At 55.7% G+C, this 21,136-nt stretch overlaps 7 protein-coding genes across 7 annotated transcripts; 4 read left to right on the top strand and 3 right to left on the bottom strand.

Annotated features, from left to right (window-relative positions):
* Positions 1–532: 532 nt before the first annotated feature.
* On the bottom strand, positions 533–1,903 carry JN550_010752 (uncharacterized protein; the record flags this gene model as incomplete). Its single annotated transcript, XM_049309041.1, has 1 exon — positions 533–1,903. The coding sequence occupies one exon, from the start codon at positions 1,901–1,903 to the stop codon at positions 533–535; it is 1,371 nt and encodes a 456-aa protein (XP_049167278.1).
* Positions 1,904–2,913: 1,010 nt separating this feature from the next.
* On the top strand, positions 2,914–3,634 carry JN550_010751 (uncharacterized protein; the record flags this gene model as incomplete). The annotated part of the gene is made up of 2 exons (XM_049309040.1): positions 2,914–3,433; positions 3,522–3,634. 2 exons carry the CDS (start codon positions 2,914–2,916, stop codon positions 3,632–3,634), a joined length of 633 nt encoding a protein of 210 aa, XP_049167277.1.
* A 217-nt stretch (positions 3,635–3,851) lies between these two features.
* JN550_010750 (uncharacterized protein) lies at positions 3,852–6,697 on the bottom strand (the record flags this gene model as incomplete). Its single annotated transcript, XM_049309039.1, has 4 exons — positions 3,852–4,469; positions 4,532–5,978; positions 6,038–6,471; positions 6,602–6,697. The coding sequence occupies 4 exons, from the start codon at positions 6,695–6,697 to the stop codon at positions 3,852–3,854; spliced, it is 2,595 nt and encodes an 864-aa protein (XP_049167276.1).
* A 1,914-nt stretch (positions 6,698–8,611) lies between these two features.
* JN550_010749 (uncharacterized protein) lies at positions 8,612–9,070 on the bottom strand (the record flags this gene model as incomplete). The annotated part of the gene is made up of 1 exon (XM_049309038.1): positions 8,612–9,070. One exon carries the CDS (start codon positions 9,068–9,070, stop codon positions 8,612–8,614), a length of 459 nt encoding a protein of 152 aa, XP_049167275.1.
* A 968-nt stretch (positions 9,071–10,038) lies between these two features.
* Positions 10,039–10,485, top strand: JN550_010748 (uncharacterized protein; the record flags this gene model as incomplete). The annotated part of the gene is made up of 1 exon (XM_049309037.1): positions 10,039–10,485. One exon carries the CDS (start codon positions 10,039–10,041, stop codon positions 10,483–10,485), a length of 447 nt encoding a protein of 148 aa, XP_049167274.1.
* A 1,502-nt stretch (positions 10,486–11,987) lies between these two features.
* On the top strand, positions 11,988–13,770 carry JN550_010747 (uncharacterized protein; the record flags this gene model as incomplete). The annotated part of the gene is made up of 6 exons (XM_049309036.1): positions 11,988–12,174; positions 12,234–12,325; positions 12,381–12,411; positions 12,470–12,512; positions 12,571–12,603; positions 12,654–13,770. 6 exons carry the CDS (start codon positions 11,988–11,990, stop codon positions 13,768–13,770), a joined length of 1,503 nt encoding a protein of 500 aa, XP_049167273.1.
* A 4,106-nt stretch (positions 13,771–17,876) lies between these two features.
* On the top strand, positions 17,877–19,086 carry JN550_010746 (uncharacterized protein; the record flags this gene model as incomplete). Its single annotated transcript, XM_049309035.1, has 2 exons — positions 17,877–17,973; positions 18,026–19,086. 2 exons carry the CDS (start codon positions 17,877–17,879, stop codon positions 19,084–19,086), a joined length of 1,158 nt encoding a protein of 385 aa, XP_049167272.1.
* Positions 19,087–21,136: the final 2,050 nt, after the last annotated feature.

Raw genomic sequence — 21,136 nt, 5'->3', positions numbered from 1 at the left:
CTTGTGAATAAGGCATTAGCGCTTGTGGATATCAGGCTTTGGGTATATTGGAGTTTGGATCCTTGTTTGGTCGTTTCTGGCTACGATACGATACCTTACTGCATGAGTTTGCACACGAATTGATGAGGGCTGGGTGGATGTAGATATTGATACCGCTGTTTGTCTATGGTTAGGTTTTTGCGCTTTGGGGATCGAATGATACATCTTTCAACCGTTCAATGCATGAAAAAAAGGCGGGAGTTCTGGCCACTGCTGTTTGTGAGTCTACCCTCGCCCTCTTATTTCGCCCCTGCGTGGAAAAGTGCTATGGAGTGCCGTCTCATACTGTTCACTGGCAACGAGTTGCAGCCCGAATCTGTGCTCACCTACCATTTACTCCCCCAACACATGTTCCTCTCCTCCTGCTGTTCTAACTTGTCAAGCCCGGTCAGCATATTTATAGCATGCATTTTGCGTTGGCATCCAAGAACACGACGGCGCCGGCAAAGCTAATCACAACCGACTATTATTCACAGTTCCTAAAGGTTTACAATTAGACCAGATCGAGAACACAAAGCTCCGGGCGCTGGGCTGACAGGTCCGCGATGGTATACTCTTCCGTGTGGCCGAACCCTCTTGCTGTCTGGTACTGAACGGGCGGGCCCTCCGCAGCCGAGGTGCGATCGAAGATGGAGCTCGGGAACAGCCAGAACCCAAACACGGTGGGTATGTCTTCCTCCTCCCGCTGATCCCCGCCGTCGCTGCCGTCGCTGCCGTCGCCGTCCCCAGCGCCGCCCGCCCTCGGCTTGTCCACAAAGTCCTTCCACGTCTTGATGTTGCGCTTGGCGCGGCGCCGGCGCACCAGCACGTCGCGGTCCTCGAGCGAGCACGCCTCGTCCTCGGACGTCACCTCGCCGCTGACGAACATGTCCTCGTGGCGCAGCAGGGCGCGCTGCAGGCGGCGGTCGATCTCGCGGCGGCTGTGGCAGGCCAGGTCGGCCGCGACGACGAAGCGCACGTCGAGCGGGTCGCGGCGCGCGATGCCCAGGTACGCCTCGAGGCGGGCCCAGCGGCGCAGGTGCGCGGCCGGGCTGGGCGGGCACGGCACGTGGGCCAGGTCGCCGTCGATGGGCCGCGGGTCGCGCGCCAGCCGCTCGAACCCGCTCGCGTCCGCCTTGATCGGCAGCGAGTGGTTGAAGTAGCCCCACGGCCGCGCCCGCCCGCACGCCGGCATGATGCGGTGGTCGACGGGCAGCTTGAGCCACAGGCTGCGCAGCCCGGCCAGCGTCGCCGCCAGCGACTCGCGCGCCGCCGTCGTCAGCTTGTTGAGCACGTACGTCACGGGCCGCGCCTCGCGGTAGTACAGCATCAGGTTCAGCGCGCCGGCGCCGCGCGGGTCGAAGGCCTTGACGTCGTGCAGCAGGTCGACCAGGTGCTGGACGTCGGCCACGTCCGTGTCGAGGAAGTCGTGCTCCGGGTTGAGGTACAGCGGCCAGACCCGGGCGGCCTCGGGCTCGCGCAGCAGGCCGCCACTGCCGTGCTGGTCCTCGCGGAAGAAGGGCAGGCGCACGCGGTAGAAGACCAGGGCGGCGTCACGAGATTCGCGGTTGACGCGCAGCAGGGCCGGCCGCGGCAGGCTGTCGGCGTACAGCGAGTACATGTTGCCGCTCACGACGTGGCCCAGCTCGTTGCGGGTCGAGTACCGCTCCGGTTGCTTCTCCCAGCTCGGCCGCCAGCCCGCCCAGGCCCGGATCGTGATGATACGGCTTCGCTGCAGCGCCGCCTCCCACACCTTGAGGCGCAGCTCCGCTGGCAGGTCCGGAAACCGCGGGAAGCTGCTGGTTGAGGCCGGGCGGAACCCATCGTACGTCTCGTTGAAGACGGGGCGCGCCTTGTAGGATGATGAGGATGCTGCCGCTGCCATGGCCTCAGGTATCCCGCAATGGGGAAGGATGCCGGAGGGGGAGGTACTCTTCTAGAAGTTCCGTACAAATCAGAATAGACGGGTTTCTAGGGACAGGGAAGATATTTCTATTCCATGCGGGAAAAGACTACACGGGCATAATGGATTGAGACAGTGCCTGAGTAAGCTGCTAGACTCTCTAAGTGAAACCATCACACACAGTAGATGGGATGCGAGACGCGTATATCTTGGTATGCTGAACCTGCAGCAACTAGCCGAGTGTCGAACAAAAAGCAAGCAAGCAAGCTGTTATACGCAGGCGGTCCTGGGCCCTAACATGGTTTGTGTCCAGGTTGGACGGCAATCTGCAACGGAGGTGAGAAGCTTTGCTGACGAGGCGAGGCGATGTGTTCGTCATCGCCAAAAGCCGAGCTGCACCTGTCGCCAAGAAGCGCATCGTCACATGTCGTGAGTTTCCTACTGGAAAGCCTACCGTGTGTATGTTGTGCGCAGCGTTGAGTCAGGTCAGACATGCATATACTCTAGGCAAGTCTATGTATGTGCCTAACCTAGGCTGTTGAATCTGTCAGCCGCAGGGGAACTATACGCGGGAGTTCCCCCCTCTGCCATTGATGTGACCCCGCGGCCCCAACTGGAGCTACGTACTGGTTGGCCCCTTTAGTGAAGGTCCCCACTGTAGTCTAACTGGCGTCCGCCCCGCAGCTGGGATCCCCCCCACTATGGCACATGTAGATCGGGCATCATAAGTCGCAGTAGTGGCTCCAAGGTTGCAAATGCCACGAGCCGCCAGCTTTATTCCCACTTTACGAAGGCATGTTGTATGCCAGTCGCAACCTTACCTGACGGAACCGCGACCGTGCCTCACTCACTCGTTCCCTCCCGCTCACTCACTCACGATCTGCGACCTGCAAGGGGCGTCCGCTCTGGCCTCGCTCCCTCCCGTTTCTCGCTCCCCGCCCACCCGACCTCTACCTGTCCGCACTCGGGAAGACGCAGCACACGGAACAAAAATGGCGACGCCCTCCGCGACCGCGACCGTAACAGCGACGACGACCGCCACAGGCAAGCCGGCCTTCGAGTTCCCGCGCGAGTACCACTTCCCGCCCTTCTTCACGCGGCAGGTCAACAGCACGACGCGCCACAGCCAGCTGGAGAAGTGGTCGTCGCTGATCCTGGCCTACTGCGCGCACCACCGGCTGTTCCGGCTGTCGCTCAGCGGCAGCAGCAGCGGCGCCACCGAGGAGCTGTTCCACAACCGCGCCCTGGGCCGCCGCCTGGGCCTGGCCGACGCCCGCGAGGTCCTCGAGTTCATGCGCCGCGAGGGCCGCGCCGAGTGGGTGTCCGGCGGCAGCGGCGGTAGCGGCGGCGGTGACGGTGCGGGCGACGGAGGCGGCGATGTCGTCTGGGTGTACTGGAAGACGCCCGAGGAGTGGGCGCGCGAGCTCGAGGGCTGGGTCGACGCCACGGGCCAGAAGAACGCCGTGCTGACGCTGTACGAGCTGACCGAGGGCGAGACGACGTTGGGCACGGGTAAGTTGTTTCACGGGCCCCTACTATTACTTCCCTGGGGGATTTTCGTGGTAAGCCTTACGGTGCCGGTGCTAATCGGAAGGTATAGAGTTCCATGGCCTGGACCCGGACCTGTTACAAAAGGCGCTGCAGGTCCTCGTCAAGCGAGGCAAGGCGCAGGTATTCGGACAGGAGGACCAACGGGGTGTCAAGTTCTTCTGATCTCATGCATGCGTGCAAAGAAGGGATCGGTAATGGATTTAATCAGTGCAAAGCTAATCGCAAAGTCATGCTATGCTACGCTCAACAAGGACCACATGACGCCCCCTTCAGCCCGGCTGCTGCTCTACGAGGGCACACCGACATACCACCTAACGCCACGCTCCACGCTCGACTAAATGGCAAAGACCGGCAGGCTCGGCAAGTGATGCTAGCTAGTCTAGCTGAAGAAATTCGTCACCAGGTATTTCTTGTCGAAGCTCACTTGCTGCTTCATTACGACATCAAGCAACCAGTCCGATGCAACCACCCTGGGCTCCATGTTACCCTGGCGCGCCATGGCCTCAAACCGTGGCCACAACTTCTTCTCTTCCGGGCTGGCGGTGCTGAGGAGGTATACTGGTTCCGGGGCACCCTCATCCTCCTCCGGCTTGGTTGGCTTGATCGTTGTCCCGCTCCTTGCTGCGTACACCAGGAAAATAGCTCCGTTGGCGTCGGCAATGGCCTTGTAGCTGTCGGTGCCATTCTTTATACACGATGTACAGTAGATGGGCACGTTCCACAGCAACCTGCCCTTGTTCTTGGCTGCCCGGTCCACCGAGTTCTGGAGCTTGAAATCAAACTTCTTCTCGTTGGCCTTATCATGGAGGAGGTAGTCTTCTGGTGGTGGAACCTTGCCCGAGTCCAGGCATTTCTCGATCCAATCCGATGACAGCACTGTAGCACCCTTGGACAGATTGCGAAGAAACTTGACAGTGCGTACTACATGAGGCGCCACCAAGAAATCGCATGGCTGGCCGTCCGTCACCACGGCGATGCCGAGGTCTCGCAACTTTTTCTGTAGAGAATGATTAGCAGGTCGCTCCGACGACGACAAGACCCGTCCATGCAGGCACTTACCCGGTCGGCATCCTCCTTGTACTTGTCGTTTACCCATCTCTTGAACCCTGTGAGAACCACTCTCATTTCAATCTCAGGCAAGGTTGGTCGTGCCTTCTTGGCCGCCCGCTTTTTGGCCGCCCCTTCGTCGTCGTCTTCGTCGGCTGGGCTGGACGCACTCCGGCGGTTCAGGTTTTCCCGATCGATGTGGTCGGCAGCGCGCTTCCCACCCCATAGCCCCGGGCCGTCCTTGGCTCCCCGCTTCTTCTCCTTCTCGTATAGAGCAATGTCAGGTGCCAGATCCGATAAGCGTTTCTGTGCCTTATCCTTGGCGCTGCGGCTCCCGGTCGACACCGTCGATGGTGTCTCGTTCTCTTTCCCGGAGCGCACGTGGCGGCCTCGCGCCGGAGTTGCGACCTGGGTGGCTCGTCGTTTTGCGGGCGCCGGTACTCCAAACTCTTCCGTAGTCTTTGTGGCGTAGTCGGCATCCGTATCCTTCATCACATCAAAGTCCTTGCGCGCCTGGCGGCCGATTGCTACACCCTCGGCCGGACCGTCCGAGTAGGCGTTCTCGTTTGCCATGTCGAGCATCTTGCGCTTCCTTGACGCGGCCGGCGTGAGCTTCTCTGGGCCGCCCGGGTAGTACATGTTGCGAAGCTTAGACTCGTCAAAGAAGGTCTGGCCTATAACCTCGCCAAGATTTGTCCTTGCTGGAAAGTGGGTGTATTTTGAAACTGTCAGACTCTGCATTTCGCACTTGGCATAACTCTCCTCGATCCAGAGGTGATTGACCATGTGGATGTTCCAGTCCCGGGCGGCCTCGCACTTCTCGCTGTTGTCTCTCGCCGTGATAAGATGGGTGTTGTCCGCCTTCATTGTCTTGGTGTAGGTGGCACCGGCGGCGGTGATCAAGTTCTCGAGGTAAATCCGGGCCTCACCGCCGTAGTTGGAGACGGTGATCTTCTGGTCCTTGAACCCGGGGATCCCATCCCTGGGTACAGGGTAGTGCAACAGACGGCGCATGGGGGATGTCCACTCGTTCTGGGTGATCAGGTGGTACAGCCACGAAAGGTTCCCGACGTTCTTGCCCGCATGGCAGGCGCGAATGTATTGATCTCCATCGCGGTATTGACAGATGAAGAAATCGCAGTCGTCGACGGATTCGGTCAGCTGGCCGCCGCCGTCCTGGATGAGGTCTTGCACAATTTCCCTCAGGCGTGCCGTGATGGACAGGTCCCAGGACAGCATGACTTTCTTGTGATCAAAGACGGTCAGCGTGGGACGCACGCCTGTCATGGAGTCGGCCGGGGTTGGAAGATACTGCGGGCGGGCCGAGGTCGCACCCTCCAGGTGTTGGCTTGCAGGCACTGGCACATCATCCTCGGGGCGCGCACGCAATATCTCGGCGTCTGGCAGAAGGTACGGGCCTTCGTCGATCCTCTTTCCTAGTCGGAAGCAGTCGTCGAACCTGCAGCTATGTCAGCGCGCTACCTCAATGCACAGTCGGGGGTGGGATGCTGTGCCTACCAGTGTGGCAAGACGATCTTGGCCTTGAGCTTCTTCTCGAGGGCTATCTGGCACTTTGGGTGGTCCAAAGACAAGGCGCAGATGTGGGTGACGAGCTTGGTGATGTTTTCCGAGTCCACGCCGCCCATGGCCATGGTGGCGCCGATGATGGACTCCTTGTCGGTTGGCGGGACGTCGGCGACGGAGAGAACGACCTCGCTGAAGAATAGGCGGGGGTCTGGGGAGTAGGGCCGTATCTGGGCCTGCTTGTTCCGGGTGAGGGAGGCGGATACCCACGAGGACTTGACGACGGGAATCATCATGGCCGACGCGTCGCCGTACTGTGGGAAGTCGATGGTGTTGGCGATGATATGGGTGACCTTCTCGAGGGACAGGGACTTGTCGCGTTTCTGCTCGACGACCTGGCCGCCGAAGTTGACGACATTCTTGGAGAGCTGGGCGGAAGAAAGCGCGTCAGCTTCTGGTAGAGGGATATACTACAGGTTGGAGTGGGAGTGGGAGTGGGAGTGGGATAGAATAGAGTAGGGTAGAGTAGAGTAGAGCAAGCAATGCGCGCGCAAGTACCTCGTCAATAAGAGTGTCCTGCAAGTCTCGACTCGGGACAAAGGTAAAAACGCACGAGCTGAACAATTGCCCGCCCGCGTCGTCCTGGTACGCCATGGCTGGGTTTGAGGCCGGGATGGAATGTCGTGGGCTGGTGCTGCTACTGCTGCCGCTGCTGCTGGGTGAGATGGGCGACCAACAGAAGCATCGGCGGTGCTCGACGACCGTGTAGATGCGACGATATAACAAGAGCGAATAGCGACCGACCGACCGACCGACGTGGATCCGCTGTTTCTCGTCCACCTCTGCCGTTGCCTGGGCAGGAGAGCTCGTGACTGGTATGGAAGTGCTATGGATGAGCAGTTCCCAGTCCTACTAGGTAGGCAATCATGCGGGCGGCAAGGGACGAATTGTTTTCACGCCAGCCAAGCCCCAAGTCGCGTCTGGGACGGGACCAATTGGCGCACCACTCAACGCGAACTCGAGGGCGCGGCCACGTGACAGACGAGTTAACGTAGCTGGGTACCCAGGTACTTCATTAGGCAGTTTCCTTGGCGGCCCACAATCCTGTGCTTGATTGCATATATGACTTCTCTCGCCCTTGGAATGGCTTCACCTCCGCCAGGCCCCCAACCCGTTCTCCCCCCGGCAGCACTAGTGGAAGCGTGGCGTGTGAACGTCTCCACTGAATCTGCACCATAGCTTGAACTCGACCTCGGCCGCTTTAGCTGTCCGTCCGTCCAGCCGTCTCGAGCGACCATGGTTCATAACACACCCTAGATTGCCAGGCACCTTCCTGCCTGCCTGCGTGTACTCGTAGTTCACGGAGGCACGATGACGAGGCAATTGCGACCATGCAAGCCGATGGATAAGTCAGCTGCGAGCAGGATCAGGCGTCTGTCTGCCTCTCGTGGGGATCCAGAGTCCACTCTGCGCCGTGTTCAGACATCAACTAGGTCGTGCTCGGATTCCATGGGCAATTGCTCCGTGAACAGTCGAGTTGAGAAATACAGAAACAGTATCTTGTGGCAAAGATGACCAGTTCTTGGATTTAGGGCTGGGCATGGGCAGTTCCAAACTACCCAAGTTACCGGGAGCTATACTCGCCCATGCAAAGGACTATACAGGTCTTGGCTGGCTTGGCGTGGCTCTTCGTCCGCCCTCGCGTTGCAGTCATGAAGCCAACCCGATCCCTCACCTGTGATGGGAAACTCAATTGGGTAAAGTGCCGGTGTAACATGGCGGGCATAAGCAGGGTCTTGTCGATCCTCACACGAATTGCTCCATCACGATGCGCCTTGCCCTGCTTGCACGGCCATTCGACGGGAATAGGTTTCCTCGACTCCAGTTTTTCCTCAACCACGGCCTGGCCCGGCCGCTCACACAACCCCCTCTTCCCGGTCGCCCACTTCACTAAAACCCATTTTCAGGCCCTGGCAACAATTGCGGCCTTCTCAGCAGTCTCTTTTTATTCTCATCCAGTTTTCGAAAGGATCCACTTGAGGGACAAGGGTGTAAGGTCAACAAGCACTTGTACCTCGCCATCTGCCCAAGTACCGGACCCTCTCCAGAACCTGCTTATGCCTGCCTTGTGCATGCATAAATAGACGTGAATTATGATCGTATGCACGTTGCGTGTAGACTGTTATATGCTTGGGGAAGGTAGTGTACTCGATGCTGTCTTCAATCTATATCCCGTCCATCGTGTCCACGAGGTTTGCGTGCAGCGGCCTCTGTATTCCCCCGTCCCTATCAGGGTCTTGGTCTCAATATCAACCTCGAAGCCCCTCATAGAGCTACTCAAACTCTGTTAAGGTCTATCAATTGCTTCTTCGTGTTTCCATTTTACTTCAGGGGCCAACTTATGGTCAATGTATTTTAGAGACATGAAATTGAATATACGTAGCTATGAAATACTTCTTACTCCTTCTTCTTCTTCTTCTTCTTCTTCTCACACACTAAATCCCCCTAACGACCTGAAATACATGAAATCCATAAAAGACACGGAAGACAAAACTAATCAGCAAATAGCTAACAGATACCATTCCCGCAATTCTTGGTAACGTAGTTGAAGGTCAGCTCGCCCTTATTCACGTCGTTGGTCTTGGGGAAGTCAATCGGCACGCTGCCGCAGATGGTGCAGCCGTGTTCGGGGATGTACTTGGCGATCTTGCGGATGTCGCCGCCCGAGAGGCCGTTGGGCGTCTTCTGCAGGAACGCGCAGATCGACGACCGCCCGTAGCACGCGATCTGCTCGCCGTTCTTGTAGATGCGGTCCGAGTTGATGGCCACCGGCTGGTACCCCTCGGCCTCGATGCCCTGGATCCAGTCCGCCAGCACCTTGGCCTCGTGGCCGGTTGCCGCCCCGTTGAAGAACTGGCTGCATATCGCGCTGCCGCGGCAGTTGATCCCCAGCGCCTGAGCAGGGGAGGGCAGGGCCGTCAGGAGGAGGAGTGCGAGCGCACTGGGCGAGAAGGCCGTTGCGAGCATGGTTTGCGAGATGTCGTGACTGCAAAGGATGGTTAGGCAGGAACGACAGCGGGGATATAGGCAATACTTACACTGCAAATTGTGTTACTGCTCTGACTGTGAGAATTGCGGGACTTGGGATATTTTTCTCGTCTGTTTCTGGATGTACTAACTGATGAATGTTGAATTAAGTAGAGTGTGATTTGTTAAATTTATACTCATTTCTGCTGAGAGCCGCAATCATGTGGTGTGGCTATGGTAGATTAGCAAAAAAAAAAAACCTGGGTATGTTGCGTCTTCCCGTCAAACTGCATAGCCCCAAAAGTAGGCGGAACAACAACAGAATATGACCTCAGCAGCATAAATCCTATCAATTGCCAAGACTATATTTGGATTTTAGGCTTCTACAGTTTCGAAACCAATGATCTGGATGGAAATGAGGTCAAAGACTTGGAATGGTGACTAGTGGCGCGGCTGAAAGCGTCTCGCTTCTGAAAAGTGGTGGTGGCTAATAAGAAGCCACCGTCGTATGTCCCCGGCCGAAGGAGCCGTATAACCCGTATGGCCCCTCAAAGGATTGAGTTCGAACCACCCTGCAAGCGTTACATGGTTCTTATCTTAAACGCAACTAGAATTAGTAGCAGGTTATAGGCGAGAGATATCACAGGGGGCCAAAGGAGGATAAGGCTCAACGCCATGGAGCGAGGCTGTACAATCATGAGGAGGGAAAGAATTCACGTCAACTGCTAAAATTAAATATCCGACGAGGCTTCATTCCAAGTCTGATAGACATTATATTTTTAGAAAGACTTTGAAGACCGTAGCTTGACGAGTTACGAATATTTAAATCTCTCAGTTCACCCACGACGACCAGGCAAAAAATATCAGATCAGTACCAGACTTACATCTTCCTATCCACATTATCTATTGCTTCCTATCCAAGTGCCGAATTCCTCGAGATAATTCACTCGAAAATCATCTTTGCAACAATGCATCTCCAACAAGTCACCTACATCTCGGCCATAGTCGCTCTCGGCCTTGTTTCCGTGTCCAATGGGCTCGGTATCAATTGCCGCGGCAGCAGCATGTGTAGCACCGGGGACGTCTTGACGGCGCAAAACCTCAGGAACAGCATCAACGGCCTCCCCGACGACAAGTACTTCAAATCAGGGGAGCACATCGCCTGCGACCCGGCCGGTCTCGCCAACCCGATCCCGTGGGCTCCAAGGATTGGGGGCAGCATCTGCGCCTTCGTCCAAAATAAAGACGGTCTCAATGGGAAGGAGCTGAAGAGACTAGCCCAATTCATCGTAGACCACGGCTGTAAAATGTGCGGCAGTGTGCCGACCGACTTCCCGGATAAGAACGACGTCAAGAACGGCGAGCTTACCTTTAACTACGTCGCCAAACCTAAGTGCAGGGAGGGTCTTTGTTAAAGCTGGCCATTGTCATGAGTGGTCTCGGAAGGGTTTACCAAGTAGGCGTTTGAGAACTTGACAGTTTAAGAGGGTGTTACAATATCTCACGCAGTGTTTACATTGTTTTAAGGCTTTTATAGGTTGTTTTTTATGGAAATATATATACGAATCATGCAGAAGGCGATACAGGTGACTGCCTAAAGCGTGTCTAGTATAGCTAAAAGTAGCAGTAAACTCTTTAAATTCTGCCATCAAGCGCACAGTGCCTCAACTAGCAAGAACCCAGTGAGCCTGTCTCATGGCTGTATTTCGCCATGCAGTCATCTTTTGCTCAATTAGTAGGAAAGTTTGAATACTTTTTTTTTCTGTGAATGTGGAACATCTCGATGAAACATTAAAAAAGAATAACAGCTTGGTATGTGGTGTTTTATCACTATTTGTAGCAGTTGTTGTAGAAGAGTTGGAAATGAAAAGTTTGGTAGATTTCGGGACAATGGAATACTCGTAGGAACGGTATAGTATAACGAGGCGCATCCGGTAGAAGTGAAAGTCAGGCAAGTATGGGGGCCAGTGTTGGGAGAATACTATTAAGGTACGCTTGGGAGCATTCCATCATTCGAGACGACCTGTTTTACACAAGGCAGTGGTCACAAGGCATGGTGCCACATATATGGTATTGAATATGCCATGTAGGCACGAAGAAGGTCTGTTTATGCGTGCATAAGGGGGCGTAAGCAGATCTAAAAATGGGTCCGGTACTTGAACATATGGTGGGGTACATACGATCAGCTTACGTCCCTGTGTAGGTGGACCCTTTCCGAAGACTGAAGAAGAATAAAACAAGGACGCTGGTTGTGCTAGCGGCTGTAACATACAGTACGGGTCTCAGTCATGTCAAGTGTGTTCGCTTTTGGCGCCATAGGCGGGGTGTTATGGGCCTGTGTCGCAACCTAGCATACTTGGGTACGACGCCAGATGCGGGCGACTTTTCCATCTGACCCCTCACTAGTATGTGGACTTCTTCTTCCATGTATCGATGCCAAGTCTTCGTATAGCTGTGCGGATAGAGAGTATACCTAGAACAGAGCAGAAATTGACGCCTGATATTCTTGAGATCTCCCTGCGTACAGAAAGTCAGACAGACCAGTTGCGATTCTCGGATTGGCACGGCCTTACTCCGGGCTCCGCAGCATCGACCCCGGGATTGGAGTGCGGTCGGGAGGAGGGTTCCTAGTTCCCGTACCTACGTCTCCGCTGCGGTGGCTAGCCCGTCCCGGCTTGATGTCAATGCTCACCAGCAGACGTTGTAATAGGTCTACCCAGACGGCTCGCTGCAACCCCTCACTGATCAACTTGTTCATTCATTCTCGGTTCCTCAGGAACTTGAACTCTGTATCAATACCTAGACATTAAAGTTCGACCGGCAGCTCTGGCTCACCCGTTGCTTTACATCTGCATCCATACAATCCAACGCAGCGCGGGTTTCTCCAACTAACCCTCTCTTCCCTTTTGTCACCGCGATGACCGCGGAAGACATAACCACTGCGGCGGAGCCGCCATCTGAAAAGCACGAAATGGCGGATCAATTCGACCAGGCTGGCCGGAAATCAGACGAGATCCAGGCCGTGACGACCATCGAGCCCGCGCTGGAAAAGCGTGTGGTACGTAAGATGGACATGCGCTTGATTCCGCTGGTCACGGCTCTTTGTGCGTTTGCTCCTTCTCCCGCAATGTGAGACGTGAACTGTGCTGACCAGCCGAGACAGATCTTGTGGCCTTTCTTGACCGCTCTAATATAGGCAATGCAGAGACTGCGGGCATGTCTGTAGACTTGGGTTTCGATGATGCCCATTACCAGGTGCGACCGGTGCCCCGAAACTCCGAGATGGGTCGGATACTGACTGCACCTATAGTGGCTATTGACCATATTCTATATCCCCTATAGTACGTATCATGCCAAGACCATCTCCACTGAAGTAGCAGGCACTTACGCACCGTTTAGTCGTATTCGAATGGCTGGCCCTGATGTGGAAACTGGTTCCTCCGTAGGCACCCTCGGCATTATCTAACGATATAGACTAGCGTCTGACTTACTTCATGTAGACACATCTGGGCATTCGCTTGCGTGCTCGTTTGGTGCGTGCTCTATCCCTTCGTTTACACCAAGTCACTAACACGAAACCCAGGGGCTTGGCGTCAACACTGCAGGCCACAGCCATCAACTGGCAGGGCCTGATGGTTTGCCGGTTCTTCCTGGCAGCGGCCGAGGCAGGCTACGGGCCGGGGATTCCCTACCTTCTCAGTTTCTTCTATAAGCGCCACGAGCTCGGCCTGCGATGCGGTATATTCGTCTCGGCGGCGCCGCTGGCCAGCACCTTTGCTGGGGCCTTGGCGTACGGCATCACATCGGGCCATCCCAGCATCGCCAACTGGAGGTTGCTGTTCCTCGTGGAGGGCATCCCCTCCGTCCTGCTGGCCTTTGCCGCCTTCTTCTTCATGCCGGATTCCCCGGACACGGCCCGGTTCCTCGACGAGAAGGAGAAGCAGGTGGCCCGCGTCCGTGCGATCCAGCAGACGGGCAGCGAGGGCTCAGCGCGGGTTGGGCATGTCAACTTCAAGGAGGTCTTCGCCGCCCTCGCCGACGTCAAGACCTGGATCACCCCGCTGATGTATTTCTCCTGCAACGTATCCTATAGCAGTCTGCCCGTCTTCCTGCCAACGATCCTCCAGAGCATGGGGTTCACCGCCATCAACGCGCAGGGCCTGAGCGCACCCCCGTACTTCCTCGCGTTCCTGATTTGCATCTTGACGACCTGGCTGGCCGACAAGACGCGGCAGCGCGGGTTCATGATTGCCGGGCTGTCCGTGATGGGCGGAATCGGCTATATCCTGCTGGCGACGGTCAAGAGTGTCGGCGTGCGCTACTTCGGCGTGTTCCTGGCCGCGGCCGGCGTGTTCCCGGCCACGGCGAACGTTTTGCCCTGGGCCATCAACAATCAGGGCAGTGACTCGAAGCGAGGGTCCGGCATCGCGCTGCTCAACATCATCGGCCAGTGCGGGCCGCTGCTGGGCACCCGCATGTTCCCGGCCGCGGACAAGCCGTATTATGTCACGGGCATGTCGGTCTGCGCTGCCTTCATGTTCTTCAACGCGCTCCTGGCCCTGGGGCTGCGCTGCCTGCTGGCGTGGGAGAACAGGAAGTTCGAGAAGAAGGATGCGGCTGAGAGAGCGGAAGGATTTGACCCGCGCAAGGGGGCCATTGGCAACGAAAACGAAGGGTACGGATTCAGGAACATCCTTTAGGAGCGTTGCAGCTGAGCGAGCCTGCCGACGTGAGATTCGGTGCGTAGCGGCAATGTCTCTCTGCGTCTAAGGATGTTTCAGGTCGTATATCCTTTGAGTCGTCCGATCTCTCGTCCACACAGTCAAAAGCGAGCATACTGAGCGAAACAAGCTAGACTGCTTTTGGTAGTGATAGAAGAAGAAAAAGGCCTACCTTCGGCTTGAGTGTCAAAGTTATGGCGCGTCCAAAGTGTCCTAGTGAGCCATGCAGCAGTCTGCATCATGTTGACTGCTGATTGACCTGAAAATGACCACCAAATCAAAGCTCAGACGGCCTTGATTGGATTGTACCGATGTTTTTAAAGCTGCCCTGAAATCCGCCCTGGAATCCCTAAGCCTGAAACTGAAACAAGATACCGCTAGGACCGTCAACCGCTCACGGTCAGAACATCTTCCGAGATATCGTTTTGCTCAGTTGTGCAATGGCTAGGGTGTCGGCTAATTCAATTAGCCGGCTTCGTAGATCATTCAGAGGGACGAAATCGCATTCCTGTCCAATGACTTGAGACCTATACACCCCACGCATGCGACCTGTTGAATCAAGCTTTGATAGACTTGGTAGTTCATGTTGTTTAGTATTGTAGGTGCCGTTATGTAGATAACTTACCTCGGGTTCGGTATAGAGAAATGGATAGGTTCACACGGGAACTCAGGAACCCAAGGGCAATCACCGAGCATATCGCCCCTTCAATGGCCATGTTGGTAGCGCCATCTTTCCTAGACCATGGAAACGGCAACAGAGCAAGATTAATGGAGGATGAACGCAGTGTCTTGAGTGCCTGATCCATGCTGACGACGTTACGGCGCCAAGGAATTGCTCTCCTCGAGTTGTGGGTTCTTGCGGCGATTCATCCAATGTACTAGATCCGCCTGATGCTTCCTGGTAAGGTTGCGACTGGATAGGTTCATATATGATGGGAACTGTTGGTAGTTTGTGAGGTCTCACCCTTCCAAGGCAAGACCGGCGTCTTCGTGTCGCTGATTCTGCCGCAAATGTTTTCTTCGTCCAGTGTGATCTAGGTGTCGATCTCGAATGAAATGTTATCAAATCAATAGGAAGAAATTTCCGCCGCGCCGCCTCAGAAACGGTTCAATCGTGATTCAATTCAAATACGGTGGTCTCAGGTAATGTGCGGCCTTGTGTGATTGGCTACCAAATATCGAAGTCGCGATTGGAAGTGTTCTACCAGAGAAGTTGCAGTAAACAGGCCGAGTTGAAGAATGATGTGAGCATTAACTGTGCCATCCCATCGCATGCATAAACGACAAGGACAGGCCAATGAGCAGGTCGTTGACCCTGCACAGCCTCATAAATAACAAACCGACTTTCGCGTAAGCGCAGTCAGATACTTGCAGACTGTAATACGGGTGAACCTCGTGTTCTACGAGTATATGTCTACAAAAACGGGAAGAAGGGACGTGCCGTTCTGACATCATCCGAATCGTAGGGCGGTCAGAACACAGAAACGAGCCCTCGTGTTTGCGGAGCTTGAAAGAGTGTTGCGTAAAACTGAGGCCATCGTGACCGACAGATCGGCGGACGTTCTTTTAGCACTTTAAGTTAGCGGATGAGGTTAATTTTAGAGTAGTGGATCGTGACTCTGGGAGATGAACCGACGCGTAATGGCAGCAGTTGTCAGGCGTGCGCATCAACAGGCACGAGAGGGCTCCGTGCAACCCAAATAGTTTGTTCAGACGTCCTCTCAGGACATTGGGAGGGTCCGTTTAGTCATTAGCGACGAGGGACGTTTGCCAGGGTCTTTTTACGGGTAGTCGTTGACCAAGAACCCGGAGACGGCTGATGCAGTCTCAATCGACGATGCTCAACTCGGATGCATGCATAAAGCAACAAAGTATAGCACGATCAGCCCCAGAACTGGAATGCAGGAGCGAATGTTCTAAAGCCACTCGTGAAGGACTGGGCTGGTCAGCCGGCACGGGAGTCCAATCAGCTGGCTCTGTGGAGGGCCAATGGGCGGGCGACGGGCTGGACGAGGGGGACAGAAATAGCACTGCCACGCTAAAATTGGCAAATACGAATTCTTGGTAAATGGCCAGTCTCTCGGTGGTTAGGCCTGCCGCTCGTCCCCCAACCTAAGACACCTGGACGTCCCGACAGGCAGTCGGCAGACCGAGGGGGGCAAATGACTCAACGAGCAGGCGGGCGCAGTCGAACAACAACGTTTCATGGCATTGCGCTGCAAAGTGCTCTCTGGAGGGAGGCGTCTCGCCTGGCCGAGCATGGTGCCGGCCCTGGCCGCTTGACTGGTCGCCAGCGTGCTGCTTTTGGCAACTCGGCCAAGGCTGGGGGGCGCTGCTCCAAAGGTTGTGGCCAGTCGAGTCAGGCGATTTGTAGACAGTTTCGCTGGGCTCTGTTTCAACCCCTGTCGGCCAGGCTAGCAATGGCGCACGGCTCACGGCAGCGAGCTGCAGCGGGACAATTGCACAATCTGGTGCATGCCAGATCGAAGCTGTGGAAGCTTGGCAGTGCTCTCTGCGACATCTGTTTGGTCTGTCGAGTGCGCGACTAACGTTTGGAACTAACTACGACAGCGAGCGGGAGGTCGAGGGTACCATGCTGCGTACTCCGTACTCCGTGAAAGAAATCGGTGGGGGTAGCTGGGCCAGGTCCACCGAGTCGCAAATGCCAAATGCTTGTTCTCGCCGACCAGAGCACTTGATGGTGCCTGCGTGGGTAGGTAATGAACAGCAGGTGACTGACAGGTGGGTGTAGTGCTGGGTCACTGGTAAGTTAGTGGTAGGGCAGCACAAGCCTGTCCTGCCTGTCTATCCCCGACGTGGAGGGAGAGTAGCACCGGGTCATACGCCTGATCTGATATATGTGGGCTAATGATCGAAGGCCTTTGACGAGATGAACTCGCTCAAGTGGCCTCCAGCTTGTTTGGAACCCCTATTCGGCACGTCAGAGGGCGCCGTTGATTGGCGGAGGAGCGCATAGATGGAGACTGCGGTCCTAGGCTACCCAGGCTACCCAGGCGACGGAAGAGGCAAACCAGGGGTCCTTTTCCTGTCCCGCCGTTTGCTAGCCTGGCCCAATCCGGTGTGCGTGACGGATCATAATTCTCTCGGTCGCTCTCTGGCCTCCCTCCCTCGGCGCCTGTCGTGAACCGCGGTGTAACTTGCCGAGCAGCCAAAGGGTCCGCAATGGACAGCGAACGAGCACCGCATGAAATGGGCTGCAGAAGTTGCAGATGGTAGATGGCAGATGGCACATGCAGGCGCCAGCCATCCTCATCAATGTGCAAGCCCAGTTTCTCTCCCTTTCTACTGTGTAAAACTTGCGTTCGGCATGGCATTCCCGGGTCTGGCAGGCCGGCTCCCAAGTGGAAGCCGTCTGGAATTCCCGGCACAGGTCGATCGATGACTTCACACGACCAGCCGCTGGGCCGCTGGCGAAACCCGCGCAAGTGCGATACAACGTCGCTTCTCGGGCAAAGCGCGACCAAGTCTGGCACTTTTAGGATCTGTCGTAAGGATCCGGTGCGACAGGGGGTCATCACGAGCTGTTATGTCAGGCACAGACGGCGGGCCCCAGGCATGCCCAGGGCACCCCCCTGGTCGCCGGCGCAGGCTGAAATAAGCAGTGCCACACCCCTAGAGCGCTTCTGGCAAGGTCGGACGCGCCGTCGAGGAGATTGTTCAATGGACCCTACCCACAGGGCGACATGTAGTACCAGACAACCCAGCGTTGCCAGCGTCCAGCAGTCGGCCCTCATGGAGCCGTATGGGATCCGAGGGTGAATTAAAACCGCCGCCGTGCCCCCAGAAACCTGGAGACGCCTCCGACTTGCTCCCTCAACACATTCGTTCATCACCATCCAACAGGCGCGTGCTTCAGCTCCCTGTTTTTCTTTTTCTGCCCCTTAGTGTCTCTCGTTAACACACTATTCTGCGTCTCCCACGTACAAAACACGCGGTCCTTGCCAACTGTCCATACAACCGCCTTCTCGCGCCTTCTTCGCGTATTACTATTATAAATTATCTCTTAATCTTCCCAACCCGTCTCCTCTACCACTTGACCGTCCAGATCCTCCACAACAGCCAACATGTACTCCAAGATCCTCTCCTCGGCCGCCGTGGCCCTGGCCGCCTCCCAGCTGGTCTCTGCCCAGACCTTCACCAAGTGCAACCCCATGGAGAAGAGTAAGCCTCCCGTCTCGTCAGCGAGTTCCGCGCCGCTAACATTCGCCTCCAGAGTGCCCTGATGACCCGGCTCTGGGTACCAGCATCTCCATTGACTTCACCAAGGGCAACAACGACTTCTTCGAGGAGCTCGATGGCACCGACCTCACCTACGACAACAGCCTCGGCGCCGTCTACACCATCGAGAAGGAGTCCAACGCCCCTACCGTCCAGAGCACCAAGTACATCTTCTTCGGCAAGGTCGACGTGACTCTGCGCGCCTCCGTCGGACAGGGTGTCGTCACCAGCTTCGTCCTCCAGTCGGATGACCTCGACGAGATCGACTGGGAGTGGCTCGGCGGTGACGTTACCCAGGTCCAGACCAACTACTTCGGCAAGGGTGACACGACCACCTACGACCGTGGTGCCTACCACAACGTCAACAACCCCCAGGACGAGTTCCACACCTACACCATCGACTGGACCCAGGAGTACGTCAAGTGGTACATCGATGGCAGCCTGGTCCGCACTCTGAACTACGCCGACGCCAAGGAGGGTACTCGCTTCCCCCAGACCCCCATGCAGATCAAGCTCGGTACCTGGGTCGCTGGTGGCAAGGACTCCCCCAAGGGCACCGTCGAGTGGGCTGGTGGCTACACCGACTTCAGCAAGGGTCCCTTCCACGCCTACTACAAGTCCATCACCATTGAGGACTACGCCAACGGTGTCCAGGGTGCCAAGTCCTACAGCTGGAACGAGGGCTCCGACGGTTCCTACGGCAGCATCAAGGTCATCACTGACGAGAAGGAGGTCACCACCTCTACCTCCTCCAGCTCTGACTCCAAGGCCACTGTCGTCTCTACCCTGAGCGACGGCTCCAAGACCACCCTGACCACTGCCAGCATCACCAGCGCCAAGGGTCTTACCCAGGCCACCAACGGTGCTGATGTCAACACCACCATCACCAGCCAGACTGCCTCCGAGACTATTGCTACTACCCTTCAGACCGGCAGCAGAACCACCAGCACCTCCAGCTCTTCTACCAGCGCCCCCGCCGGTAGCGGTGCTTTCAAGCAGGGTTTCAACTTCGCCCTGCTCGGTGCCTCTGCTTTCCTCGGCTTCCTCCTTCTGTAAGCCTGGTTTTGAAGTAGCATGAAACCATGTTTCACGGTGATCATGGGCCCAGGATTGAGACCAACGAACCGGAATTTTTTGCTTCTCGACGATCCTTAGCCTATTCAGCCAGCCTGAGTGCCTTTTACCCGGTGGATACAACTTTGCTACGGGCAGATCGGCGGGTCGGCTTTGAACAATACACTTGATTATAATTACGGTTCAACGGGTTACCTGGTGGTGATGTTAAGATACGTGTGACCAAGATGTTATCTGATGACTACATGCAGAGGAACGGAATGCATTCAATTGCGAAGAAAGGGCGTCATTTGGGCCTAATGGGCACGGGAGAGAATAAAGATGTTATAGTGGGTGAGGGAGCTTCATTGTCCTACAAGAGATACCATAGAGAATTATATTTCCAATATTGTTATCTTGTTGCTACATTTTGCTCTTCGACCTTTCATTACGCCATGTATCATTCGTCGCGATTCAGCAGCATCCGCGCGCGTCGTAGCGATCTTCCCCATGTCGCAACCGTTGCGCTTCTGACTAGATATTTCATCATATTCTGTAATAACCTTGTACATACGTCTAGGTACTAAGTATCACGCTACCAGCATGGCGCTTACCGGCTGTTTGAAAGCTCTCGTAAGGCATGCGGAGGACGGCTTGCTAATTGTTATACTAATGCTTTTTTTGGCCGACCGGTAGATTCGAGCCAAATGGTAAAGGACCAAGGCAGGATTTCCGCTTCATGCGCTCATTTCAGAGAGTTTGCTGTGCCGCCGGCGTGCCTGAGAACTCCACGATCCCGGGCGCTCTCGCTCTCTTGGCCCTCACCCTGCTCACTTGACCATTTTGCCCAGACAATGAAATAACACCGCGCGTTGTTGGTCTTGCCCAAAAAGTGCCCCCTGGCAATCTTGTGTCGCCGAGGCAGACATGGGAAATACCCAGAAACACCATTGCTTTCTAGCGGGGCTTGGCCCCCCTGATCGAAATGCCTCCCAATCTCCGCCCTATTGGCGCCGTGTATATCCCCTGCGTGCCGAAACTATCGCAAAAGTCCGAGGATTTGAGTTTCCATGGGACATGGGGCGACCCGTCTTTCCCGTGATTGCCCATCCACGCCCATCCACGCCCACTGACGTTTGAGTTTATGATGATTGACAGCGCTTGGGGGTTTGGTTCCGGGCTGGCGGCTCCTCCCCCCCCAAAAAGGATGGGACGATCTGGGTTTGGCGCACGCCCAAAAACGATCGATCGCCGGCCGGCCTGTAATTTGGTAGAGCCGCAAAGCCAAGCGCCGCGAGTGATGAGCGTTGTGAATTGCCCAAGTAGGCAATCATGGCTTTTTTTGGAGCCTCCTGAGAGTCCACTGCGGACTCCGAGAAAGTTGTGGGTTTGCGCAGACGATAGTTCCGTCCGACCAAGTGGGTAGTGTGATGGGTACCATAGTACGCTTGACTGCTTAGTTGCTTAATTTCTGCGGATGGCAACTTGGACGTCGGGCAGATAACGGACGGGTTCGGTCCGAACAGCGGGGGTATACTATGTAGAGTAGTAGTCAACGTTGAAAGTGGCGTATCAGAGATAATTTTCGCGCGGTGATCTGACGTCAGTCGTCCGTGTTAGTTAGACAATACTATACTGAAGTGGCTTGAGGTTGCTTCTGGCAACGACAACTGTAAGGTTTGGGCGGCCCTAAGGCACCCTTCTGAATAACCCTGAGCCACCAGGACTACTTTACTTCGCCATGAAATGGCATGACACGAATCTAACTACAGTTATCGAAAATAGTAACAATTGGCTGCACGTGCTGGCATATACTGTAGTGGTCACTATCTGGGGTCGGTGAAGTTTTACACTCAGAACATTATGGAGCTATGCGAGACATTCGGCTAACAGATGATGGTCGAGATGTCAGTCAATTCGGATCAAGTCGTCGTCTAAGCAGATGAGGCATTAGCGGCTTCTTTGCCTGCTCCAGCGAGAACACATCAAAATGATTATTCCGTCTTTCTCTTTGTTTAAATAAGTTGAGGCAATCCTTGTTTATAAGTTTCTC

This window comes from Neoarthrinium moseri (assembly GCF_022829205.1).
Source record: "Neoarthrinium moseri strain CBS 164.80 chromosome Unknown scaffold58_Wmoseri_CBS_16480, whole genome shotgun sequence".
NCBI lineage: Eukaryota > Fungi > Ascomycota > Sordariomycetes > Amphisphaeriales > Apiosporaceae > Neoarthrinium > Neoarthrinium moseri.
The sequence above is the reverse complement of the archived record's forward strand: the minus strand, read 5'-3'. Positions and strand labels throughout refer to the sequence as shown.